The sequence below is a fragment of the Platalea leucorodia genome (genome assembly GCF_965183815.1).
Source record: "Platalea leucorodia genome assembly, chromosome: 4".
NCBI classification, from domain to species: domain Eukaryota; kingdom Metazoa; phylum Chordata; class Aves; order Pelecaniformes; family Threskiornithidae; genus Platalea; species Platalea leucorodia.
Window position 1 is genome coordinate 111,831,819 of NC_138826.1, and position 26,956 is coordinate 111,858,774.

At 44.0% G+C, this 26,956-nt stretch overlaps 1 protein-coding gene across 1 annotated transcript in view; it reads left to right on the top strand.

The window, feature by feature from the left end:
- Positions 1–799: 799 nt before the first annotated feature.
- Positions 800–26,956, top strand: part of LAMB4 (laminin subunit beta 4) — a gene marked incomplete at both ends in the record, with an annotated part of 42,594 nt that continues 16,437 nt past the window's right edge. Inside the window, 21 exons of the mRNA XM_082308948.1 lie at positions 800–833; positions 2,053–2,210; positions 5,888–6,023; positions 7,438–7,511; positions 8,173–8,361; positions 8,961–9,024; positions 9,582–9,796; positions 10,604–10,724; positions 11,386–11,574; positions 12,654–12,833; positions 13,649–13,758; positions 14,240–14,319; positions 15,820–15,970; positions 16,925–17,056; positions 17,801–17,986; positions 19,182–19,303; positions 20,010–20,130; positions 21,101–21,278; positions 22,649–22,792; positions 23,031–23,262; positions 25,446–25,603. Coding sequence (XP_082165074.1) covers positions 800–833; positions 2,053–2,210; positions 5,888–6,023; positions 7,438–7,511; positions 8,173–8,361; positions 8,961–9,024; positions 9,582–9,796; positions 10,604–10,724; positions 11,386–11,574; positions 12,654–12,833; positions 13,649–13,758; positions 14,240–14,319; positions 15,820–15,970; positions 16,925–17,056; positions 17,801–17,986; positions 19,182–19,303; positions 20,010–20,130; positions 21,101–21,278; positions 22,649–22,792; positions 23,031–23,262; positions 25,446–25,603 — 2,974 coding nt within the window. The remainder of the gene's footprint in view (positions 834–2,052; positions 2,211–5,887; positions 6,024–7,437; positions 7,512–8,172; positions 8,362–8,960; positions 9,025–9,581; positions 9,797–10,603; positions 10,725–11,385; positions 11,575–12,653; positions 12,834–13,648; positions 13,759–14,239; positions 14,320–15,819; positions 15,971–16,924; positions 17,057–17,800; positions 17,987–19,181; positions 19,304–20,009; positions 20,131–21,100; positions 21,279–22,648; positions 22,793–23,030; positions 23,263–25,445; positions 25,604–26,956) is intronic.

The window sequence follows — 26,956 nt, forward strand, 5'->3', positions numbered from 1 at the left end:
TACAAATGGAGAAAGAGGTGGAAGGTGCAAAGATGGGGGGCAGGCTGCAGTTTGGGAGCTCTACTTGGTGGCAGGATGCTGGGTTGCCTTTTATACCCATGGCTGCCTTCTGTTTTTCCAACAGAAGTTTTGTGTTGGCAAGTCTTATTTTCCTCCAGGTGAGTAGGAAGAGGAAGGGTGTGAAGTAAATGCCCCAATGAACCTCCCTTGGGTTCATGCTGAGGTTCCCCTGAACGAGTCTTTTGCATTGGTACTGACATTACCTGGTTTTCCTTGCCACGCTTAAAGATGCGGTTATAATCTTGTCGCTGCCAAAGTTCATAGCACCTGACTTCAGGCATTCCTCAGTGGCGTCTTCATTAGGACCTCGGTCTTTCTTTTAAGTCAATGCAAGAAACATGAACCTCCGGAGGAGTTAGATCTCTGCAAGCAGCCCTGCTGAATTTAGTTAGGATTAAATAGCTTATATTCAAATACTACAATATTTTTCCTGATAGCATTCTGGTTTTACTTTAAGTTGTGAATATGTTTTTATGGTCTTCTCCGAAAGCACTTGTGAGATGTCCTGCTGCTTTCATCCCGATTTCAGTGCTGAAAATTGTCAGGAGAAATTATTGCTAAAAGAAAATCAAGCCAGGGTTTCCTTTTAACCTTTATATTTTTATTATGGCTCTGTCACTTTACTAAAGCCTAGCTCTGAGTAAGCCTACGTGCAAGGGGTGCCTTGGTGAGGCAGAGCACCGGGTGACCTGCCAGTTCTTCTGTTGCAGCAGCACCAGTTTGAGTTTCACGGGGAGGCATGAGGCTGGGGCTGGCCATCCTGTTGCACCTCAGTAAGTACAGATGTTACAGTTATTTGGGCCAATTTTGAAATATTACCATGTGATTTACATACCTCTCCAAGATTTTGTTAGGGTGCACCTTTTATGTACGCTATTAAGACACAGGTGACAGTTATTCCCCACTCTCCAGCGTAGGAGCTGTGAGTGATATGAAACCTTTAAATACAAAGAAAAGCTAATTGAGTAATTGAGTAACTGAGTAACTGTTGTAATTGAGTCTGAGTCAGGTCCTGAAAGGGGCAATCATTATCTGGATAAATAAAGAAGGACAGACTAACCGACCACATGCATGGCTTTATACCTGAAGAGTCAAGCTTCACTCATCACCTGAAGTGTAGCCTGAGCCATAGACTGAAACCTGGCTGTAAAATACTGTATATTTACTGCTGTAATTTCATTACTGCTTCTGGTGTTCTGTGGGGTCTTCATGTATTGATTGTATTTTTTGAACTACACTTTTTATAACAAGTTGAGCCAAGTAAAACTGAACAGATAAAGCCTCCAAGGTACCCATTCCTGTTCAGGGTTTCAGGACAGAACTTGTTTAAAGGACAAGCCCTGTAAGGGAAGTCTTAACATAATGGGGAAAATATTTAAACTTGTTTCAGGCAAAATAAACCAAAAGATCCTGCAATTATTTAGAGAATTCAGAATTATTCTGCTTGATTATTAATGACCATTCCATGGGGTCTGAATGGAGGGTTCTGGGACTGGACCAAGATGTTCACTGCAAATCATCAGAAAATCTGAGGGACCCCCGACGTCAATTCTGGTCTCAGTTCCATTATCACTTGGAAATCAGCACAAATCGGCAGAATTAATCCAAATCTGGCTCTCCTCACAGAGTCAATTGAAATGCCTATGCTGAAATGCTGCAGGACTGCTGGCTATGGGTATGCCAGGGTAGGAAGCATAATAAATGATTGCTTGTAGCAGATTGGCATGTTTACTGTGCAATATTGTGCTGAGAATTTAAGTTTTAGCATAGATTTGCAATATGCTAGCTATATTTTTATAATGATTTTGCAGCAGGTGTGTTCATTACCAAAGCTCTTCAAGATTCTACCAAATGATTATTAAGGACAAAAGGAGTACAGGCAAAGGATAATTTAGTTTTCTGCTGATGTTAGGATGTAACTGATTTTCTGCAGAGAATACTGCTGGGTATACAAAACAATTTCATCTCCCTTTGATCTTCTTTTGTGCGTAGCGCTGGTAAGACTCCAGCGTGCACAGGATGACTGTGATGCTGGGTCCTGCCACCCGGCCGTTGGGGACCTCCTCCTGGGTCGCAGCAAGCAATTAACAGCCTCATCAACCTGTGGAATGAATGGCCCTCAGAAGTACTGCATTATAGGCTACCTAGAGGTTGGTTTGCTCTTTCTTTTTTAATAAACTGAACTCTGCTTACTAAAAATATTCTCATCTGTAAAAGGAAATTGCCCAGACAAGGAAGTTTCTGTTGAAGTTGTCTGACAGCATGACATAAGCCTGGTGGAAGGCTATGCCTTATTGCAGCACACATGGAGACTTTGGCAGCACACAGCCTCAACAGTGACGTACAGTTTCTCAAAAGGGAGAAACATCCATGAGATGCAAATGAGCACAGGGATTTCTAAAGGAGCTTTGCTCTGTGGGTCCTTTTCCCACTCTTGCCTCAGAGGTGAAGACCACACTTTGCATGTGTGTGAGTGCTTAGCAGGAGGAGTGTGGTCCTGCAGGCTGTAGGCACTGCCTCGAAGGGCCTTAGCTGGAGGACACGTCCGCTACAGTGTTGGGACCTGAGGCAGCCTGTTAAGCGATTCACACCATGTCCTCTCATGTCTTTTGATCTGAAATTAGGCCAACGTTGATAAAAGCAGAAAGCCATCTCCTGCAGAGGAAAAACCTAATGGTGTAGTCCAGTCTTTGGCCGGGTGGGTGGGTGGGTGGGCAGAAACGTGGGTGATCAGAGGGATCCCTCTCACTCCCTGGCTGCAGCGATGGGGGCCACGGGGGACCAGCGGCTGTGCAGGAGCCCCGGGCAGGCAGAAATGGGAATTCCCCTGTTGCATGTCCTGGAGGACTTGGCCCCACCGAGCTAATAAATCATCACAAATAGAAATATTTTCACTAAATACCAGCTGTAGGCTGAAGAGGAACTTAATAAAACACAGCTTAATTTATAAGCATTTGAAAATAATTACAGTTTATGACCTTCTGGCAAAATGCTGTGACACATTTACAGTGCAAAGCTCTGCCATACTGAGATGGCACCAAGCAATGCTCCAAGTTACTCATTGCAACTACAGTTTTCTGCAAAATGTAAATACCTCTTTTCTCTTCCAAAAGGCCCTGTGAGCCACTCTTCACCCTTTGCTGGTTTTCCCCATGCTGTTTGAACAAGTGGATCCTGGGCACTAACTCGTTGGCTGTGCTCTGAGTCTTGGCTTGCTTGGTAGATGAGCTCATCTCCAAAGAGCCATCTCAGAGACACTGTCTTTCTGGCCCTTAGCTGCATGACTGCCTTTTTTTCCCCTCTTTTTAAGAGGAGATCAAAGAGCAATAAAAAATTAATATTTTCACTTGCCTGTACTTATTCTTTGAATTATGTAAATACAGACTCATGAAAAGGAACAGCTGTTCCACAATAATCCTTGTGATTTAATGCTGCTTCAACGTATCTTGACCCCTGGTGACTGTGTCCTAAAAAGGATGAGAGCTACAAATTCTGCTGCTTTGCAAAGCTTGATAGATAGAGGCTTATGCTCTGGCAATGTGATCTGCTGTACCAGCTCCCCTTAAATGTGTGTGTCACCTAAGGTATATCAGAGAGTCCCACTCAACTCAATTCTCTTTCTTACCAGCACATTCTTGAATGCTTTGCTGGAGGCAGGCCAGGAAGCTTCGCATCTTGCGAAGCCAAGCGCTTCCTCCTCCAGTTCTCCTCCTGATGACCTGTGTCAGGCATCATGACCAGACCAAACCTTACTTGTGAATGTTGGTGTTAGTCAACGTGGCAAGATGCAAACAGCCAGGACTCACTTGGGGCGTCTTATTGAAAATTCAGATTGAAAAAAAATTAGAGTTCAGCTGCTTTGTGTTTGAAAAGAAGCACTGCAAATCATTTTCAGTCTTTAATGTGTCTTATTGTTTATAAATGTAGGTTAAGTGGTTTTTAGCCCTATGATTTGATTTACTAATTATACATGTTTTGAAAGGAAAGGAAAGAGGACTCGGTATTGAGGAGAGTGTAAAGCTGCACACTTCAGAGGCAAATGGGATCTGCCAGACTTTATGTGGACATGCACGTGCTTGTCCTTTGGGGCACAAAAAGATTTTTATGGAGCAATCTTAAACATAAGTTGACTGAGTGTCATATTGTATGTGTCTATATAAACCAGAGAGTGGGTGTGCGCAGTCCTGCCAAATGCTTCGATAACCTGAGGTCTCCTTACCAGAGCTTTGTGAAATGAAATGACAGAGTATTTTTTGTATTTCTGTCTCATCTTCTAAATTGTACATTCGTACAGTTGTCAAGTGTGGTTAGAGAATGACTGAATATAATATATATCGTAATGTTTAAAACATGAGTTATACCATACCTGTAAATCTATATCTCTTCATTTATTTAAATGTGAATAATTCCCAGGTGATTTCATAATACAAAGGTGTCCAAACCATTCCTAATACTTCTCCATAGATCCTGAGCGTGCTGGGCAGGGTGCCTCTCCGCCTGTCCCCTTCTGGGTCATTTCCAGCCCAGCTCCTGCCACTAACTTCCAGTTTTTGTTTTCAGCAGCATCCCTGCCAGCCTCCCAGCCAAAGGCACCAAATCTGTGCCTCCTCCTTCAGCTCCCTCTGGGGTGCTGTGTCATCTCCCCTTCTCCCTGCCAGCATCCCTGCCAGCCAGGCACACAGCTTGGGCATCACCTTCTGCTTCCGTTTATCCCTGAGTCCTCGCACTCAGGCTCTGCCCAAATCTCGTAGAGTCCATCTGCATAGCATAGCCAACCTTGCCCACCCTGGGCATCCCCCGGCGCAGCCGCTGCCGTTCGCTTCCCCGTGGCACTGCTGGCTGCGATCCCATGCTGCTTGGGCTTGTCCGCATGGCTCAGCACGGGTCACGTCCCAGCCCCGCATGTTAACCTTGTCACCTCTCCTTATGTCTCCCACTCAATCCCCCTCTTATCACCTTAAATAGGATCTCCTTGCCCTGGCTTTCAAAGCCTTTTTGCAGACAAAAGCCTCCCATTCAGCATTGAGATATTGGCTAATCATTGCCACCTTCGTCTTCTGCTTGTTACATTTTCAAACAAGACCTTTTCATCCTATTGACATCCCGATTTTCCTCCTTTGCATCATTTTTAAACTTTTCCAGTTTCCCTATGCCTACAAAAGGCACTGACAGTGGTCAAGGTGGTGGTGTCAGCCCAAACCACCTGCTTACATTGTACCTGGATCCAGCCTTGTCTTCCATTTGTACAACAGCACCTGTCTGCTGTTCCTGGCTGGGTCTCCGAGCTGCTAGAAAACGTGCAAAAGAGAGAGGAAAAAATGTATAAATGATTTAGTGAATGTTCCTCTTCAAGGCTTCTTCAGATCTTGAAAGATCAAGTCCTCCCTTGTATCCCCTCTGCCTCCTCACTGCTTAAAGTTCCTACAGCCTTCATGAGGCATGAATAAAAGCTCAACTTTTAAAAAATAAATTTCTCCCAAGAAACTCCTGCAAAACAAACCTTCTGGCAGCTAAACCCAGAATCAACACCTTGACGAACTTATTTCTTTGCTCTTACTGAGATCCCTTTTCCACAACTGAAAAAGTGTATTGTTTATAGAGTACCTGGGGCAAACTGAGGCCAACATTTACTATATGCATGGTTTGTGCATATGATGATTTTCTTGGGCTTGTCCCTTATATATGAAAGCCTGAGTGATTAAAAGCACAGGCACCCAAAGCAGCATGACAGGCTCCAATCTTGCAATGGCATAAATACGTGTACATCCACTGGGTCTTTAGAGAAGAGACCAAATTAATCTTTTATCCTGCTCATTTTGTTTTCTAGGCTGAACAGAAGTGCTTTCTCTGTGATTCCAGATACCCGTATAATCCCTACACGCAGCACAACAGTCACATGGTTGAAAATGTTATCACAACTTTTGAGCCCGATAGGAAAAAAAAGTGGTGGCAGTCAGAAAATGGTAAGTTTCTTTGAGAAAATATTACTGCAAAATGTTACTGTGAGATTTATTGATGAAATTTGGATTCATCAAGTTGCTTTCATGAAGAGATGAGACAAAACTGCATCCATTCTTTGATTCAGTGATACTGAGTGATTTAAACCTGTTTGTGTGTAACAATACAAGATTTCAGAAATTCTATTTTTCTACAGACAAATTTTAAGCACGGTATCTCCAAGGGCTGTCCAGAGGACCTGCAGCATTGCTGCGTTGTACACGGTGGCTATGTATTTTTCACAGAGTGTCTGCTTTTCAAGGAAATGTGATTTGTGGCAAAAGGTACATTTGCCTACAGATGTGTAATGACAGAGTGTGTAAAACACAAATATCCATTTTTAAAAAAATAGTGCTTGCAGTGTAAAGCACGAGTAGTTTAGGAAATAATTAAATGAAGCCTGGCTATCAACACCCTTATTGTCACAAGCTTCTCTGTAGTAGGTCTTCACTGATATCAATTTATGTATCCTTACAGCTTCTCTCTGAAGACGTGATAGGAGGAATAGCATCTACTCTACTTTATTTGACATATAGTGAATATGTAAAAAATATTTGACTGGCTGGAAATTAAGGCATAGAAAAATTAAGATAATATGTTACCCTATTTTGGGTATCCAACTAAAATTCATAAGCCTTGTTTTTTCATGGAGTTTAGCCAGGAACTGTCACCAGTTTTGGACATCAATGTCAATAAAGCTGTAGGCCAGCTGTGAGAGGATGTTTTCTTGCTCTCACCATCTTTCTTCTGGGATGAGGTCTCATGCACAGACTGGTCAGCAGAAGCCCTGGGATGCTGCATGCAGACGTGAACAATGGGGATATCAGCTGAGCTTCTGCAACTCTCTACAGAGAATGTGTGAATTGTAGGGTTTTTTTTTCCATACTTGTTGCAGTTTTGAAGATGCCTGTTGCGATAGCTCTGCTCATGACAAATTTCAGGTCTGGCAGTATAGAAGGGTTTAACAGATCTGTTTAGCATGAGGAAAACCCCATATTTTTATTGGGTTTCATTTTTTTCTTAGAAATAAGCAAACTATTTGGATGGATTTTAAAAAAAATCTTACTGCATACAGAAAGATGCGCACCCAGAACCTTACCATCACCATCACTTACAGTCTGAATGGTCTGAACAGGACTTTGAACTATCATCTCCTGCAGTCTCAGTGACATGTGGCATTGACAGTGCCAGTGCCAGAAAGGCAGCATTGCCCCCGAGAGAGCGATCCAGCTGCACACCGGGTTTGTGCACAGGGGATGCTCCAAAGAGCTTAGCTGCCATACGGGAAAAGGCATCCTAAATTCCCCACAGGAGAGCTGTCTCAGCAACCCCTCCAACGTGCGCATTGTCCTCTTCACTTAATTTTCATTCTCTTTTCAGGTGTTGACCATGTCAGCATTAGATTGGACCTAGAAACTTTATTCCAGTTCAGCCATCTTATTCTGACTTTTAAGGTACATTTTTTACCAGAGCTTTTATGTAATGTTACACACTAATTACTTAACCACAGAAATAAATTGCTTAGAGAGGCAGTGAAAGCACCATCTTTAGAGGTTTGTAAGAACAGGTTAGATAAACACCTGTCAAGTGTGGTTAAGTTATAGTTGATCCTGCCTTGAGGGAGGAGGATAGACTGAATAGCTTCCTATTCGCATGCCTTCTGGTCCTATTTTCTATAAATCTGAGAATTAAAACTGAAAAAAAATTAGATTGCAAAATTAAGCCCTAAAAATTTAAGACATTTCTGAACTGAGGTTGCTCTTTCAAGTTTAATTCAGTCTTCTCACGCATATCCATTATGATCCAGATGGTTGCAAATTTTTTTCTACAAAATTCCTACATTGTTACAGTAAACTTCCTTACTGAGAAAGTAACCTTATGTCTATGTGGAAGGTTGCCCTTCCCTTTTGCTGAGAGGGTTCAGATGAGGAATCCGGCTTTTTCAGAGAATCATGTAACCAGCCCAGTAGCCCTGTAGAGAGCCTGCAATCTCCCAGACACAGAATTTTAATTGGCAGCTGTTGGCATCCCCCAAACAGGAATGTCAACAGAACAACCCCTGAGATGTCTTATCAACACCTGGTTAAGGAATTCTTGAAATAATGTTTCTTTCAGACATTTCGGCCTGCAGCAATGCTGGTTGAGCGCTCCACCGACTTTGGTCAGACCTGGAAAGCATTTAGATATTTTGCGCAGGACTGTGAAGCTTCTTTTCCCAACATCTCTTCTGGTCCAGCAAAAAGTGTGGGAGACATCATTTGTGATTCAAGATATTCAGACATCGAGCCCTCCACTGAAGGCGAGGTATTGCCAGGTGTCTGTGTTCATATGAGTTCAGATCATACGTGGCTATTTTTCTGGATCTGAGGGTCTCTTGTCTGTATCCATCAGATCCACTTACACAGGTTCTGAGACATGAAGTGCTATTGACTTTACTGAAGTAAGAGGGAAAGACAAATACTGCTCTTTACCCTCATTTTCACATCCAAATGAATTCATTAAAAACTTGTACAAAACCTTCTACTGCTCTTTCCTGCTTTCCCAATTCACATGGAAGTCCCCCTCATAAGAGGTCTTGACTTCCCATCATCCTCTTCTGCTAAAGGCAGGAGCCTCTCCTTTGATCCCTTTGGTAGGTGCTGGTCCCATCTCTACGTCACTCTAGGGCACTGCTTTTCCCTCCTCCTGACACATCAATCCACCAAAAGGTCTTTTTGTCTCGCTCAGCCAAGGCCAGGTTGAAAGGGTGAGAGCACTTGCTGAATCAGGGCCACAGCCTTGTGTTTTTTCTTTTATGGGATCAGTAAGGTGGCATCAGTAACTAATGGGTCTTAGGTAACAGACTTTATATCCAAAAGGAATAATTTCAGTGATCTATAGACATGTATTAATTTGTTTTGCAGGTTGTTTTAAAAGCTTTGGATCCCAGCTTTGAAATAGAAAATCCATATGTACCGTATATCCAAGGTATGGACAGTACAGGTTTTCTCCAGAGATACTTTGCTGGTGTTGCTTGTTTTGTACACTGAAAGGGTGAAAAGCTCAGCTGGTGTAAGTCAATGATATTGAAAATTAGGTACCAGAAGATCGTAGGGAGACATCTGTATTAATAAATAAAATGGGCCAATCGTGTTCTCTAGCCCTGAGGGCAAACAGCACAGCTCTGCAGACCTCATGCCTGCAGCTGAACTGTCTTTCCTTATGGGATCAGGTGGCCCAGTCCACACTGCCTTTTGGGAGCAGTCCCAGAGCTGTACATGAACCCACGAAGACATTGACTGGGAAAATACAGGTTAACCACAGTCAGAGCCGTACCAAGAAGGGTGCTAACGCTTACGCAGCTGTGTGCCAGGAGTGAGTCCGTGCCCTGGCGCTGTATGGGTTACTGGTCTTGGCCAATATCAAATCATTTTCACTATTTCTTCAGTATGGGGGAATTCTTGGATGACTGATCCAAGCTGAAGATTTCATACTGTTCATCTTCGAGTGAACTTGGCCTCTTGATTCCTCTTCTTTCCTTCCAGAGCTCATTACGTTGACAAACCTAAGGATCAATTTTACTAAACTCCACACCCTTGGGGATGCTCTGCTTGGAAGAAGACACAGTGATCCCCTCGAGAAGTACTACTACGCTGTTTATGAGATGGTTGTGCGGGGCAGCTGCTTTTGTAATGGCCACGCCAGTCAGTGTGATCCCGTGCAGAATCTGCGGGGAGATGTTTTCCATCAGTCTGGGATGGTGCGTCATTAACGCTGTCTCCAATGAGGGCAGTCCCTACCTGGTATTTTGGGGGAAGAAAGAGATGGAGGGAGGGAGAGGAAGGAAATTCTCTGATGACCATTGGATTGACCATTGGTAACTTCAAGTTGTAAAATGTTTCAATACAGCTTCTTCCTTTAAAACCTTGGGCTGGATTGCTCAGAAGCTGTCTCTTTGTTGGCACTAGTATGGTGTTTCAAAAGCGACTGGGACAAGACATGTTGAAAATAGCAGCAAAATACCAGAGCTGTAATGGTGCAAATGTAATGCAGTAAGTAGCCTGTGGTGCGTGCAAACTTGAATGGCCACTCGTTGGATGCATTCCATACTCCAGCTGGGCTTGGGGGCTCTGCAGCAGGAGAGGAGGCACTGGCACGAAGAATAGCTGGTAATGCAAAGCTAACCCATGAAAAATGGATTATTGAAAAATCAGGAACATGATTGCGAATTCTTTCCTTCTGGCAACAAGAGGTTTTTTCTCCTGGAAAATATGTATCTTAGTATAGAGACATGTAGGGAGAGAGAGAGAGCATTTAAAAAGTTGAAGTGTCCTTTGATATCTCTAGAAGTATTTTTTCCTAAATGTTGCTCAGTGGCTTTAAAACTATTTGGTTAAAGTTTGCAGGTATTCTCCAGACCTTTTACTCAAATAACTGACAATTATGTCAGCTGAGGGAGCCAAAGAGCTTTGAATTTTCCTGATCTTGCTGGCATACCTTGAGCAGATATCTCCTGTCCTCTCCTCTCATGTCACCTCACCTCCTCTCTGTTCTCCCCATGTTGCAGGTCCACGGGAGATGTATCTGCCACCATAACACTGAAGGTTTGTCCTGTGAAAGATGTAAAGATTTCTACAATGATGCTCCCTGGAGGCCAGCTGAAGGGGCGCAAGATAATGCTTGCAAACGTAATTCAAACATATTCTTTTCCTTTTCAGTACCTGGGGGGGTGGTGTGTAGTACAATCCCACCGCAACGCATAATGGGATGGCCGAGTTTCTGGGAGGGAGACTTTTCCATGCCTCATCTAGAAAAATAGATGGATTCCTCTATCCATCGGTGCTGTGTTGCCCTACAGGAAGGAGAGCTGTTTCATGTTCTTATTTTTCATAAAGAGAACAAAGCAATAAAGAGAGGAAAAAGCAACTAATGCAAAAAAGATCATTCATTGGTTTGCATAGGGTCTTTCTTGTGAATGCAAGAAGAATTTAGACAAGGCTAAATTATTTATTTCCGCAATAATGAGTGATGTAGGATATACAAGAATAATATCTTAGGATCTGTAACAAATATGCAGCTAGATCCTTCAGTGGAGCAGTGTTCCCCACTGCATATTAGGCACACTCACCAGCATGGGTACTTTTCCAAGTGTGGGCCCAGTTCTGTCCTAATTCTCCAATGTTTCCCCCCAGCTGTAAAGCACAAGGCCTGGGAAGGTATAATCTTGCCGGGGCACTGAAGTCATATGAGTAACAAGAAACCCCATGTTAACGGTAGACAGCAATGGTGGCAAGACAACAATAAAAGGAATTGTGGTGTGAAATACCCCACTGTTTGTTTTGGTTTCAGGGTGTAACTGCAACGGCCACTCTGGCAGATGCCACTTTGACATGGCCGTGTACCAGGCCAGTGGTGGGGTCAGCGGTGGTGTTTGTGAGGACTGTCAGGACAACACCATGGGGCAACACTGTGACCAGTGTAAACGTTTCTTTTACCGGGATCCACTCAAAGTCATCTCGGACCCTCACGCATGCCTCCGTAAGCTTTGCTTCTTTAGCTTCTGTAAGAATGACTGAAAATGGGGTGGTTCTGGTTCTCTTTGCTCTGAGCCTTATGGCATCCCCATGCTTAAATGTTCATAGGGTTGTAAAAATGTTACCAAACCTATAACATCCAAACTACCTTATGAAGTAGCTGCATGACAACATCCTTGAACCAGCATTGTGAAAAGGGCTGCATATTCCAACTCATTGCTAAACTGAGCTTTGAAATCCAGCAGGGCTATAATCTTTCTTGAACAACATCAATATAAATATGAATAGTAATAGTGCTGTTGCTTCTGTGATAGTCAGGGATTACAGGAGAAGTTCAAAATGATGGGAGGAGAAATAACTTTTGCTAGATACCCGCCATATATAAGAAAAATAAGCTTTCAGGCATGAAAGCCCTTCTTCTGAAAGATGAGCTAAATTCAGTATTAACATATGATGGGAAAAATGCTCTGAGTATAATTTACTTTTAGTAATTGGTTGGCATGACAAGTCCTTAAGGAGCCACGGGGATATTACCCAGGGAAGTGGTATGGCGGATGTCAGCTCTGCTGTGGGAAATGGGTTGTGCCTTAGGAAAAAATGGGATGCGTCATGAAGGCAGTGTCCCCTGCTGAATCCATTGCTTCCAGTAAATAATTCAGCTATGGCCAACTCAGACCAGCTCTGGGGAGGTGGCTCACATTTGGTACCCCTCTGCAACCCTACAGCTTTCATGAGAGCATCCCCAAAAGTTATACTTTATAGCTATAGGCCCCTCTCCTCCCCAGGTACTCCGGAGAGGGTAGGGAGTGGATGAGTAATGCCTATTTCTATCCAAATCAAAGGGTATATTTCTACTAAAGGAACTCTTCTCCAGAGAAAAAGTAGATCTTGAAAACACTCTCATAATATTTCTTAACAGTGGCTGTGCATTAACTGTAAAGCATCCAACACAGCAAGCATGGATGAATGGCTCTAATCTTTACAAGAATCCTCAATTTGTGCCTACTTACAGCTCTGTAATTGTGTTTTCATGCTTATATCTAAATGTGCTTTTTTTGTATGTCTCCTTGACCATGCCTGTAGCCTGCAACTGTGACCCAGAAGGTACGTTGCACAACGGCGTGTGCGAGAGCCGCACAGATCCTGCTCTGGGAACAGTCGCAGGCCGGTGCCCTTGCAAGGAGAACGTGGAGGGTGTCCGCTGTGACAAGTGCAGGGTGAACTACTACGGGCTGAGCGGCAGTGACCCTCTGGGCTGCCAGCGTATGTAAACCATGTCTTTTGTTCTTCTTTCCAAAGCACTTTTAAGAGATTGAGGTAGTTGCATGCACACACTAATGCACAGATACTACCTGCTTCACAGAATACCCAGTTGCCTACTATAATTTAATGTCAATGTAATTTAATTTACCTGGTGCAGCATCTGAGATGGAAAAGATGCAAAATCACTTGCAGAATACATAGTATGTTGTAATGGATCAGGCTGTTGTTGATAGAAGAATTGTTAAATACGCAATTCAATTGAAAAGGGAGATTGAAACACCTGAAAATAACTTCACAATCAAAATCAGCACAAGGGTGAATGAAAAGCCACAGAGGGGATCCCAGGAATCACTGTTAGGATACTTGGACTCTGCACTGCACGGTGCAGCATCGAGACGGCAGGAGCTGCTGCCTTGCTTGAGAGCTTCCAGCCAGCTGTTCCTCTGAGCGAGGGTCGCTGAAAAACACATCCCGCCCCTACGCAGACACACTGTGGGTTTGTGAGCATGTTGTGCCCACCACATGGTACTCAGCAACATGCAAGGACTGTGCAGTGCGGATCAGCACACAGCAAACCACCACACTAGACTTGTGCCAGTGCCCCTGCTTTCCCCAGAGAGGGTCCCCACTGGGGAAACAGCCCATTCCCCAAGGGCAGTCCGAGGGCTGCAGGGTGCCAGGGCAGGTCCATCTGCAGAGCATCTGTCCAGAGGGCAGAGGCTGCCTGTCACGCTGATCCCACATCTAAAGCAAATGCCAGTCCTGCTGCCGTCACTGGGGCCCACAGAGGTAACCGCGTGTTTCTCTCCCTGCAGCGTGCAACTGCGATCCCTCCGGCAGTTTGCCTTTCTCCATCTGTGATCCTGCCACCGGAGAGTGCCTCTGCCAGCGGTTTGCCACAGGGCGACGCTGTGAAAAATGCCTCGTACGTACTCAGGTTTTGTTATTAATTCTGCATGTGGTTTTAGAAGTCCCCTGTCCCATCTCCCACCTTTTCACTGCCAGAAAAGTAAACAGTTAGTCAAAATTCAAAATGCTTTTACAGCTGTATCCTCCCATTTTGCATTGATACATCTGGTTCTTTTTTACTGCTTGCAACATTTGTGCAATCAAATTGCACTAGGAGGAGCACTCACAGGAAAGAAAGGAAATGCAAAATCATGGTCTCAGACCATCTTTGCTATTTCCAGAGCAACTGGCTTGCACAAATGGGTAGATGTCTGGCTCTTCTTGCAGTGGCTGAGCACCCATGCAATCTGGTAAGAGAAGCAATCTCGCATGGCCAAGCACAGCCAGGCAGCCCAGGAGTACTCCAGAGCATCGTTCATCCAGGGGAATAAGTTCTGTTGTGCTTTACATACTTAAATATTTGCTGTAAAAAATCTTTCACTTCCTTTTTATCCCAGGTAGGATACTGGGGTCTTGGCAACAGCTTGCATGGCTGTTCTCCGTGTGACTGTGACATTGGTGGATCCCAGAATAACTTGTAAGTTAATGTTCTTCAAGTTTTTTCTTGGTTTTAATTTTTATAAACTCACAGGCTACATTTTCTAATTAGGTTAACAGAGTCTCAGTACAAATGGGAAAATAGACCATAGACATAATTTCATCACATACAAACAATGTAAAGTTGTGTTGGGATCTTGAAAATGTATTTGATTTTAGAGGTGATTTACCTTTTTCCTTTGAAGCTAACTTTGAATCAGCTTGAGTCAAGATTTGTTTAATATAAAATATAAACTGCATGGTTTGAGAGAACCAGAGGCCCTAATATTAATAGAAATTACAAGTAAATTAGAGATTATGTTTTTAACTTGGCTTCGTACATTTACTTTAAAAGCTAGAAATATCTTAATTTTTTCTGTTGTACTGGTTCCTATTCAAAACATATAATTTCAGAAGCCAGCTTGGTTTCGGTTGCATTCCTTCAGGAGTTTGTTGGGCAGGGGTCTTCACTACTGCTGTTAGACTTCAGACACAGGAGCACATAGTCCAATGCCATAGAGCAGCTCCTTGTGAGCAGGTAAATCAAAGCTAGTAATAATCTGATGTATTAAATAAGAGTGTAAGTATATGAAAATTACCATATCACATCAAATCAAAGCTCTTTCTGATCTCACATCCTGCCTCTAAAATTATGGGTGATAGATACTTAAGAATAGTGATAGATACAGTAATAGATCATAGAATCATAGAATCGTTAAGGATGGGAAAAACCCTTAAGATCATCGAGTCCAACCGTTAACCTATCACTGCCAAATCCACCACTAAACCGTGTCCTCAAGCACCACATCTACCCGTCTTTTAAATACCTGCCGGGATGGAGACTCAACCACTTCCCTGGGCAGCCTGTTCCAGTGCCTGACTGCCCTTGCAGTTTTTCCTAATATCCAACCTAAACCTCCCCTGGCGCAACTTGAGGCCGTTTCCTCTTGTCCTATCACTCGTTACTAGGGAGAAGAGACTGACCCCCACCTCGCTACAACCTCCTTTCAGGTAGTTGTAGAGAGCGATAAGGTCTCCCTTCAGCCTCCTCTTCTCCAGACTAAACAACCCCAGCTCCCTCAGCAGCTCCTTTTAAGATTTGTTCTCTAGACCCTTCACCAACTTCGTTGCCAGATAGGATATAGGATGGATATATGTTCCTATATATAGATATAGGAACAGACACAAGAAATGGATACAGGAATAGATAGTAATGGATGTTCAGGAAACAAAAGGATTTGTGCTTCAGGTATGGAATGGACCGAGAAAGACCAAGCATGTCCTGTCTCCTAAGGAATGAAAAGTAGCATTGAATAAATCCAGCATTGGAAAGAGGAAGCAGAAGGGGTGGGTGGTAGGAAGAAGTTTAGTAGTGGAGGCAATCCGACAATGGAAGAAATGAAGCAAAGCTGAAACAAGGGTGGAGCTGAGCTGCTCTCATGCTGTGAGGACCCAGGGATGCTTCAGTCTGATGTCCTCCCTTTACCAACTCTTACCCTAGGTGCTCACCGAAGGACGGTCAGTGCAAGTGTCTTCCCAACATCGTGAGCCGCCAGTGTAATGAGCCAGCCCCAGGATACTTCTTTTTACCCCTGGATTATTATATTTATGAAGCTGAGCATGCAAAGCCCCTTTCTGGCTCTGCACCCTTGGTACGTAGTTGGCTTGTTAGGTGTCGTACTGAGAGGGGATCCGTGCAGTGGTGGCACAGGAGCTGAGGCTGAGGAGAGGAGCCCTCGCTCGGGGAGCAGCCGCAGCAGTTCTTTAGCAAGAAGATACAAAGCAAGTCCCTTGACCGTCCTCAGTTCATCCTTGTTCTTCATGGACACGACTATCCTGTAACTGTGGCTGTTACCAAGAGACCGTCGCTACAGCATGGTGTGACCTGCAAAGCTGTCCTTGCTGCTTCTCAAGTGTGGGCTGGTCTAACATGAATTAGAGAAACTAATTTAATTATTTAAATTAGAGGAAAGTGTTTGAGTTGCCAACGGCTATCATGAACTGTGGTATTTCTGGGAATCTCCAACAGGGGAAGAATCAAATTCCTCTCCACTCCATTGGACTCATTCCTGCTGCCTTATATAATGGCACTGATTGCAGCCCAATTTCCTCAAGAATTTGGCATCTATCTGTAATGTTTTTAGAAAACTTAATTTTTATTTATTTTTTTTTCCCTCAAAATGGCCGTAGTTGTTCCCCATGCAGAGTACAAGTCTGGAATGCATTCCTTCTGCTGCCTACGTTTTTACTAACATTTATTTCTTCTCCGATGTGTTGTCCAGAAGCTATAGAGAAGGAATAATAAAAAAATGTTTATTTGCAGGTCACATCTGCAAATATTTAGCTATAATCACGACCAGTAATCTACCTACAGTCCAATAATTGAATGGAAAACAGATGTCTGGGACATAGCTTAAGAGGAAGTGCAAGTTAATTGTAAGAGTGAGGGAAAAGGGTTTCCAGCAGCTGCTGGGCCATAGTTTAGAGTTTCACCCAGTGGAGAATAGAGCTTGTTTTAAGAATGTGGATTTTCATTTAGCTGCTTACCTACCTTTCAACATTGTTGAGACAGTGCTGTCCCCTCTCTCATTACTTTTGCTTCATAGGTTAAACCAAGCACTCTTCCAAGATGTGACATCTACTTCCAGAAGCAAGGCTATGAGTTCATGATTGAAAATGGAAAGATTGTGTTAAACAGGAGCAAGAAACGAAGCATAAGAAAATCTAGACTGGAACAGGTAAATTGGTACTTTAATAGTTACTTAAGGTTACACCAAATGCTAAAATTTTATTTTGCAATAGAGGGCAAGGAAGTGTCTGAGGATGTGGGATTCGCAGTCCTATATGTTACAATGCCGACACAAATGAAATCAATTTTTTTGGTATGCAGTTGGGCTGGACATTTTATGATTCACATCGACAGGTTTACTCTGCTATGTCCGGTGCCATTGTAGGCTCAGGTTCAATGAATTGTTTAGAAGGGAAGAGCCTCCATGAAAGGTAAAATCCTTTTTTTTTTTTTTGCTTGCAAGACATTTCCAATGTTTAAGTGTACCTAGATGTTAACATGGTACCTACTGCATTTAAATGCTGTCAGCTTTGTCATTGTAAGTATTGACATTTGTTTATTCAGCTTATAGTGAAAAGTCCAGCCATGTATCAAATCAAGCTTAATCTGTTTAAGGTTTGCAATGTGAATGCCTGGAGATGCCAAATATGCAGAGATGGATGGATTATTTTGGTCCTTCTTGTTGCTTTTGTTGCAAAGCTAGAGGAAGCTTTTCTCTATATGTGACCCTAAATATCCTACATTTGGGAGAGTTCTTAGTGTGTCAATTGCAAGCTTGTTCAGAAAATGAGGCTGGCTGATGGCTGAAATAAGTAAATAACATGGCAAAACCACTTCCTTTCTTTTTCTGAGTTTGTTATGTTTTTGTAATTTGACTCTGTGTGTTGTTGAAAATGTCAGTATGTCTTTGCAGGGTGCAGTGCAGTTTGGACAGGACTCAGCTGTGTCGGTGGTTTTCAGGCAGCCCAGCGCCGGCCGGTCTGTCACATGGACGGGACCCGGCTTTGCCCGCATTCCCAGCGGAGCTGGGCTGAGATTTGCCATCAACAACGTTCCCTTTGCTATGGACTTTGATATCACAATTCGTTATGAGCCTGAGGTACTTGTGATGTCTTGTGTGTCTTGTGATGTGTGATAGATGCAGGGTCTATTTTGTCAATAACAGGACACAGCAACTTGTCCCACTCTTTATATTTAAATTTAAAATTGTTTGCCTTTTCATCCTTATCAACAGAGCAACATGCCCTCCACTGATCCCCTTAACCCTTTCCACTCATATCCGAAAAATTAGCACCAAAAGTATTTTCTAAGCATCAGCCAAGATTTCATCTTTCTGGAGTTCCTCTTTTGGTACCTTTGCTTGGACTGGACTTTTGTTCACAAATCAGACACATGCAAAATGCAGCTCCTTTTAGATGGGCATCCTGTATTTCTAGCTGGGATTTTCTGGGCAGGAGAATGTGCACAGGCAGGAGTGATCTGAGTAGCTATTTATCCAGGGCTTTTGCAGACATCCAGCTTCCCATTTGCTCCAGCTGGGCTCTGAGATGTGTGAAAATTGTAGGAAAATAGCCAAAAAAAAATCTTATTTTTTGCCTGGACAAAATTTCTCAATGATGAAGACATGTCTGGGGAAATCTGTTAACCCCAGTCTGGTTAAACCCAAGTCCACACCCATGTCTTCAAAAACACAGGCAAGTGTTTTATTGGTACCAGCATTTGTACATGCCTTGCTCTTTTGCTTCGCAGCTCCCAGGGACAATCCCACCACTCAAGATCCTCCTTCTGTCTATTGTATTCTGTTCTCATACTGTCATTCTGAGGCAAACAAAACTCCCAGTGTCTTAAAATGTGAGAACAATTTTACAGTGGGCTGGTTTGATGTAGCTTTTTCCTTCTAAGGATTAGATTAAACAGTTGAATTTTAAAGACTTTTGTTACAAAGTCTTTTATGTTTGTTACTCCTTATTAGATGTGAGAGCAGCAGATAATGAAGGATATCTCCAGGACAACACTGTGCTAAGAAAGGAAACAACTCCAATGACTTTAACAGAGCTGTTTCCATTTGCACCAGCTGAGGTCCCATTTCCGTCTCTGCTCTTCAACTAGCCATTGGAAATACAATGCATTTTTCACAAATAACATTATTTTTTTAGTCCTGCAAAGAACAAAGAGAAAATCTGTTTTGTCACTGCAGTGTGAAATCATTCAGATGGCTTTCATGAATCCCGGCAAAGAGAAAGTGGGTTTTTCAGATATGAAAAATGACCATAATTTTTGTCCTTTGTTTATAGTCCTTGGAAGACTGGCTTGCAAATGTTGCCATCCAGCCCGCTGGTATTTTGTCAAGTCAACGCTGCAAAAACAAGGGCCTTTCACAGGAGCCACACGTGTTGCCTCTCCCAGCTACAAAGAGGTCTGACTGTTCCTGTCCTTTTGCCTGTAGATTTTCTGTGTACAAATGTTTTACTGAAGCACTGCAAAGCGATAAATGTGTGGGAAAGTGGGAATATTAGAAACATGTGTGGCCTTTCCTGTTGCTGTCACACCACAATGCCACGTAGGCTCTAAGGAAGAGTCTGATGCTCCAGTCCTCAGCCTGACAAAGGTTTGCCCAGGCCAGGAGAGCAGCCTGAGATCCTGCTGGGGTTAGTCGTTGCTTTGGCGAAGATCCAACTTCAGCTATTTCAGTACAGAAAGGAAATATTGACTTAAAGTCACTGTCCTAGCCTATTTTCAAAACCAGCTTTTCAGCTTGGACCTATGTAAAGAATAGAGAGGAGCCAAGAGGATGTGACCAAAGTCTTGATCAAACAGGGACAGAAAAGGACAAATATGAACAGTGAGTTGCAAACTCCTTTGCTTGACGTAGTAAAACCTGCCATTTTCGGTTTAATCTCACCAGGTTAAATCGTGCTTGGTGAAGCATCCAGGCAGAAGTCGTGCAGCTTTCCCAAAGCCTGCAAGCAGTGGGGCTGGGTGTGCTCCCCGCAGCAGCAGGGCTTGCTTGGGGCTGCAGGCGTTAGGATGCAGGCACAGAGTGGAAGGAGCGCTCACAGCATCCAGTAAACTTGCCTTGTCCCAACTCGGGGCTATAACCGTGCTTTATTTCTGCTAAACAGGATTGCACTTCTGCAAACTCCAGTCTGCCTGGAGCCAGGAACAGAATATTCTGTGGATGTGTATTTTTCTCAGCCCTCTGCCTCTGACCCAAAGGCGAAATCATTCATCTTGATTGACTCAGTGAGTAGTTCTGTCACAATTCCCTTGAGGCTGTATTTATACCAGTGTGATTTTTTTTTTCACACAGACTTACTCAAAATATTTTAAAATAATTTATAATGTGTTTTAATAGAAATTCAGGGAAGCGTGCTTCTGCTTACCTCCATTGGCACTGTGTTTGCATGTTTTTGTATGGAAAGGCAGAATTGTATCTGTTTTGATTTTCATGGAGTGACACCATAATAGCTCATCAAGTCATATATTAATAGTCAGAGTATGTACCTCTATCTGTTGCTCATTTATTATGAGCACACTCTACATATGCTCATGAGATGATGTGGTTAGGGATATAAATTCATGCAGTTCTTCATCACTTAGTTTTTTTAAAAATCTCTGTAATTTGTCTGAATCTAATTTAAAAATAATGGATATATTTAAAGATGGCATTGGAAAAGTAAGTTCATTCTGTGCTTTCCTGGGAATCAGGTCCAGACATCTCCCAGGTTTCCACCAAGTCAGGAACTGGGTGTTAGTTTTGGGTCTTTCTCTTGAGAAAAATATTTTTAAGTCCATTCCTCTAATTACTTCTGTAGAACTGGACCTGACAAGGGCTGGCCATACTTGGACATAGAACCTTCAGCTGATTTTTCTCTATCTCGATAATACAAGTAAAAATTTTGGCCAGATACTGCTGTTGGAGTCATCGACACAGCACCTCTTAGAAACAAAAACAGTTCTGAGCATATATCTGAGGTTTTACTATAATCTGACTTTTTTATACACAGTCTCTTTTATTCAAAGAACTTGGGGAATGTCTAGACCTTCAGAATAAATGTGAATTTAGATGACAGAGAAGCACAATGGCAGATTTGGAAACATGGTGCTCCAGGCCTCTGTCCTTGCAATGCAGAGCACAGTAAGAGAATGTGGGAAATTCTGGTTTTCAGTATATCTAAGCAAAAATATTTTCTTTTCCCTCTTAACGCAAAAGCTTGGACTTATTCCCAGAATCGGCTCCGTGGAGGACTTATGCAGTGAAAAGGATTTAGATGAGTACCAGAAGTATCACTGTATTGAAATTGCATCAGAAGTTGGACCTCACATCCTGCCCGAAGTGTGTGCACGGCTCATAGCCAGCATGTCAGCCCGTATTCACAACGGTGCCGTCGGTAAGGAGCAACCTGCACAGGCAGCTCTTTTCCACAGTTACTAGTTTACCCTTGAGTTTGTAGGATATGTTGACTGGAGAGCGCTCAGCCCATGGTGGTGTAGGTAAGTGAAGTCGATCACCACGTGGTACGTATGGACATGCAGTATATGTCCTGCTGAACCCTGAGTGCGCTGCAAACACCTTTTGACGGCATGTGTCTGAGTCCATCGCACCTGATGAGCTTTGTGGAGCAGCGTGACAGGTTCCATGGCAGTGCTTGTGTGTTTTCTGAAGAGCATTTCAATCAGATGCAGCTTCACCAGATGGTCAAAGCAGTAACTTTCCTACTTTTCTGGCTGCTGTAAAATGACAGAGGAGTTTTTAAGCCCTCTCCCTGGATGCTGCAGGCCAGCTGGGTGCCCTGGTAGGACTCCAGGCATGATGGCACACAAGCTGATGTGCTGGAAGAGATTCACCAAGGAAACCTTGTTGGTGTCCCAGCAGCAGGGCAGTGGCGGTTGGGGTTTGAAGCCCCAGGCAGTCTCCTGGACCCACCACGGAAAGGGCAGCTGGGCTCAGTGGCTCAGCAGGCTTCTGTGATGTTGGGCTCAGAGAAATGGAGCTTCTCTGCACTTCCAGTAGCAGGAGGGGCCTTTCTGGACAACTTTGGTGGCCAGCTCTTTTCAGGGAGCCTTGCCTCCAATGGACCTGAGAGCATCTGCTTGCTTTGGGCTATTTTTAGAAGGAGCAATGCCTCACTCCCACGTCATGTGATGTGGTCATGGCTGTGCAGCCATAGACCCTCCCCTCCTTTAAGTTTGGGCTGTGCTGACTCCCCATTAGCCCAATTCCCAGAGTGATGGGATTCTCCCAGTGAAACATGGCACTTTGGCTTTCTAGTGCTGGCATCTGAGCATCCTGGACAAACATCCTCTGTGAGTTAGCAGACCAGCTTCACGCAACAAGTTAGTCCAAGGTGTCCAGAAAGCAGCAAACAATACACAGGTGCAGGCTGTCTAAGTACTGCTTGCAGGTTATGTCCAGCGCTGCAACTAGACATAGGTTTATATCAAACCCTTCTAGACTTCAGGATATCTCCATTTTGGATCTACATTTTGCTATGCCCTCTTCTGTCCAAATATGTGCTGAAGGCAGTGCCCTGAATGTGGCAGCTCCAACACTGAGACTTGTGCTGGTGCCTGATACACTATCACCCTCAATGCTACAGCATCAAATAATCCAAGCTTTAGCCATCAATGGTTAATGAACCTCTGATGAGAATAATCAAGGTCTTTCCCTCCTATTTTTAAGTGTAAAACCTGCAAGTTTACAAGAGCAGTCACACGCCTTTATAATCAAACCTGTATTGATTTTCTTTCCCCTTGGCAGCGTGTAAATGCAATCCCCAAGGGTCGCTGAATGCCAGCTGCAGTAAACTGGGGGGCCAGTGTCAGTGCAAAGCCAACGTCGTGGGACGCTGCTGCGACACCTGCTCCACAGGCAGCTACGGCTTCGGCTTCCACGGCTGCTACGGTGAGTACTTGGCAGCCAGCACCAGCACCAGTACCAATACCAGTATCTGGCTCTTCATGCATACACCAACTTTTTAGGGCTTTGAATCCATGATTATGTGTGAAGCAATATAAAAAATATTTCCACAAATAATGAATTTTCCATCCCTGCTGCTCGCACTGCCTTCAAGTAGTGTCAGCAATGAGCCAGGTTGGTGGGAATACGTTCAGGATGCAGCTTTGCTTTCGGTGTTTTCCAGCATGCGAGTGCCACCCACAAGGCTCGCTGAGCACGCTGTGCGACCAGGTGACGGGGCAGTGCTCCTGCCGCCGGGAGGTGGATGGTCAGCGCTGCAGCCGGTGTCTGGCTGGGTATTTTGGATTTCCCCACTGCCGCCCTTGCCCGTGTAATGGCTACGCGGAACTTTGTGACCCGGTGACTGGATCATGCCTGAACTGTCGCGGGTTTACAGCTGGAAGCCACTGTGAAAGGTAGGGCGACGGGCAGCACTGCAAAGCTCACCCAAACACCAGTACTCTCTGAACCGCTTGTGTAGCTGGGGGCCCACCTACATCCCCATGAATGCATCAGTGACCTTAACTGGAAACATATATCTAAACACAGGATTAAACTGGGCCTCGCTGTTGAATGGCAGGTAACTATTTGTTCAGCCAATGTGTGTGGAAAGGTGCATGTAATGTCTGTGGGAGTACTGTGGACACGGCACACACACAGCATCGCAGTGGGGTCTCTGCAAAAAGGCATTTGAGACATGGGTGCCACAGCACCATGTGCTTGGAGAGATGTGTAATGTGCTGCATATGAGATACACTGACTCCTGTCAGCTTTTAAATTGCCAAGAGGCTAACCTTGTGCTGAATACTCATTTTAATACCTGCAGTTATCTCTGAGGAGCTTAAATAAACGTGCCCTGTTTGCTCGTTCATATTATTTCCATATGACCAGCAAATGACTTTCCCCACGTGTTCCAGCTCCCTTCAAAACAGTGCTCCTCTTTTTTATTCTATACACTGGCAGCAGTATCAGAGTTCAACATGGATGTCAGAATTGAATTCGTTAGCTGTTTAGTTTAGTTTGGCTGGATTGTACCTTGTCATTCACTTTTAAGAGGATTTCCCCATGAAACCTATTGAGCTCTTCTTGCAGTGCTTTTGGACAATACAGCCTTTGGTTATTGTGCTTGTAGGTGGCAAATAGATTAAAAATGGGAGACTGGAATACTTGTTGCCCTGTGCCTCTGCAGGAGCTCCAGACCCCAGGGCGAGGATAATCAAATAGCCAAGACTTTTAGCCTGGCTTGTATACATATAGAGAATTGTGTTCCCATTTTCCATAGTAAAGCAGATCAAAGACTGAGGATGCTTCAGAAGCTGCTGTGTTGCTGCAGCTGTGGGGCCACGGGGGGCCGGGACATGGAGGCAGCGGTGATGGGCAGGGTGGCGGGGGTGGCTGAGCCCCCAGGGAGGCCCCAAAGCCCCTCGCCTGTCTGGGTAACAGCACAGCCACCACCACCTCGAAACAGCCCTCACCCCGGGTTTGCAGAACGTGTCAGACAGAGCATGGCTGATTTCAGTACATATGCTGCATCTAAAATATGCAATATTCTCTGAGTGCTCTGAATGAATCATTGTTTTTTTGACTGTGCCAGGACTTTCTAAGGTCATGCCAGCCACTCTCGGTGTGTGTGTATGGAAACAGATGAATATATGTGGTGATAGGTGAATATACAGAATTTTTACATGGCAGCTTTTAGCTGTCTATGCAGAGCATGTGTGGTATGTCATACATATATATTATCTGTCCTGGTTTCAGCTGGGATAGAGTTAATTTTCTTCCTACTAGCTGGTATAGTGCTGTGTTATGGATTTAGGATGAGAATAGTGTTGATAACAAACTGATGTTTTAGTTGTTGCTAAGTAGTTCTTACACCAGCCAAGGACTTTTCAGCTTCCCCTGCTCTGCCCGGTGTACAAGAAGCTGGGAGGGGGCACAGCCAGGGGGGCTGACCCAGGCTGGCCAAAGGGCTATGCCATACTGTATGGTGTCATGCTCAGTATAGAAACTGTTGGATGGGGGGCAGCGATCACTGCTCAGGGCTGGGCTGGGCATCAGTCAGCAGGTGGTGAGCAACTGCATTGTGCAACACTTGTTTTGTACATTTTTATTATTGTTGTTGTTGTTGTTGTGGTGGTTGTTGTTGTTATTATTATTATTATTCCTCCTCTCCTGTTCTATTAAACTGTCTTTATTTCAACCCGCGGGTTTTACTTTTTTTTCCTGATTCTCTCCCCCATCCCACTGGGTGGAGGGGAGGGTGAGCAAGCAGCTGTGTGGTGCTTAGTTGGCGACTGGGGTTAAACCCCGACATTATCATTTAGATTAAAATTGTTCCAGAGTAGGTGAAAGTCTTCAGAAATATTCCTTGAAAAGAAAACACATTTTTTTCTTTTTGCTCCAGATTTTGGGAATGCAGCTCTGATTTTCCATTTGAGAACACCTTTGAAGCTTGATATATCTGTACCAATTAATGGAGATAGCATTACAATGACCTGGAATGTTAAATTAATTATACATACATATAAATTGATTCACCTGCAGGGACTGAAAGGAGCACTTGACAATTCCTGCTGCTTTGTGTTCCCTGCTTTGACAGGTGCATGGACGGTTATTATGGAAACCCTCTGAAGGGAGAACCCTGCCGCCCATGCATGTGCCCAGGGGCACCTACGAGCAGTAGGTATTTTGCACGTTCCTGTTACCAGGACTCCCAGTCTGCACAACTAGTCTGCAATTGTCTTCAGGGATATTCAGGTATGAAGCAAAATAAGGACTGGTTTTGATTCTATTAAAATTAATGTAAGAGAGAAAAATGACCATCTTCCGCCCATCCTCTGTTCAGAAATGACAAGTGAGGTAATGGTAATAAAATAGATAAGGAAAGTTAACACTCAAATTTACTGAAATAGGGAAGTCTTGACTGAGAAGAGTGGGAATTGTGCAATTACTGTTTGAAAAAGGGATTCACCTGTGTGGATACAGTGAAGTCATTAATTAATCTGATGGCACTCTCTGGCAACTTCCTCTTTTCCAGGGGCACTACATTAACCTGGTGGGAAGAGCGGGGGGAGAACTGCAGTTGCTCGTTACCTCTGAAAAACAAGCATTGGAAGCCCAAGTCAGAAAGAACAGGGCATCAAAAAGAGCTGATAAGATTTCCTAATCAGAGAAACTCTTTCTTCATACAGAGGAATCTTGCTTTGCCATTATGTCCAAAAGTGACCGTTTCACTGTTCAAATGGTCACTTCAGAAATAAGGTTTCCATTCTCAGCTGTCTCAAATGCAGATATTTTTGCAGCAAACTGATGCCCTGCTTACTAAGATCCCGTTGACTTTGCTTGAATTTCTGCAGGGAAAACTGAAGATATTTCCCTCCCTTTGGGCATTAGAAAGATCTCCAGTGATGGAAGCAAACCTTAATGGGAAACGCTGCCAAAAACTAAACCAATGCTGTCATCTTTACTTAGGCCAGGTTCCTTTATAAGTCAAGAGCAGTTTTGCTTGAGTAATTGCTGTAGGGCCAAAAAGATCCTTGTTGGTACTCACCCAACAGGATGGAGGTGGATGAGATCCCAGCAACACCAGCCTTCCCCGAAAGGTTTCTGAGGTGCAGGGAGACAGCACCCCAATCAGGGCGGCGTGCAGAAGTAATTGCAATGCCAGCAAGCAAGGACAGAGCATCCCAGAGCTCGTCTGACCTCATGGGGATCCTCCACTGGCTTACAGAAAGGAGGGCAGGTCTGCCGGGCTCTGGGTTGCTCCGAGAAAGGGCATCCCCTCACCTTCCCATGCTGCTGTTGGGGTGAAGGCCCCAGGGAAAATCCTGCAAATATGGCCAACCCTGACTACTACCATTGAAAGGACTTTGCTGGAAAAAGATGTTTGGAGGTGTTATGTGAGGGGGTACCTATTTACTCCTACTGAACGGACTTCCTTGGTCAAAATGACTTGGGATGTGGAGAGTGCGTTTCCATCAGATTTCAGTGTGGGAGATGTAACTTAAATCGATCGTAGGATTACAGGGCAACAGTCTCAAACAGGTGGATATTTTCCATTGGAAATGTGCATTTGAACAGACAGTCTGAATCTTTTAACAGTATTACTGG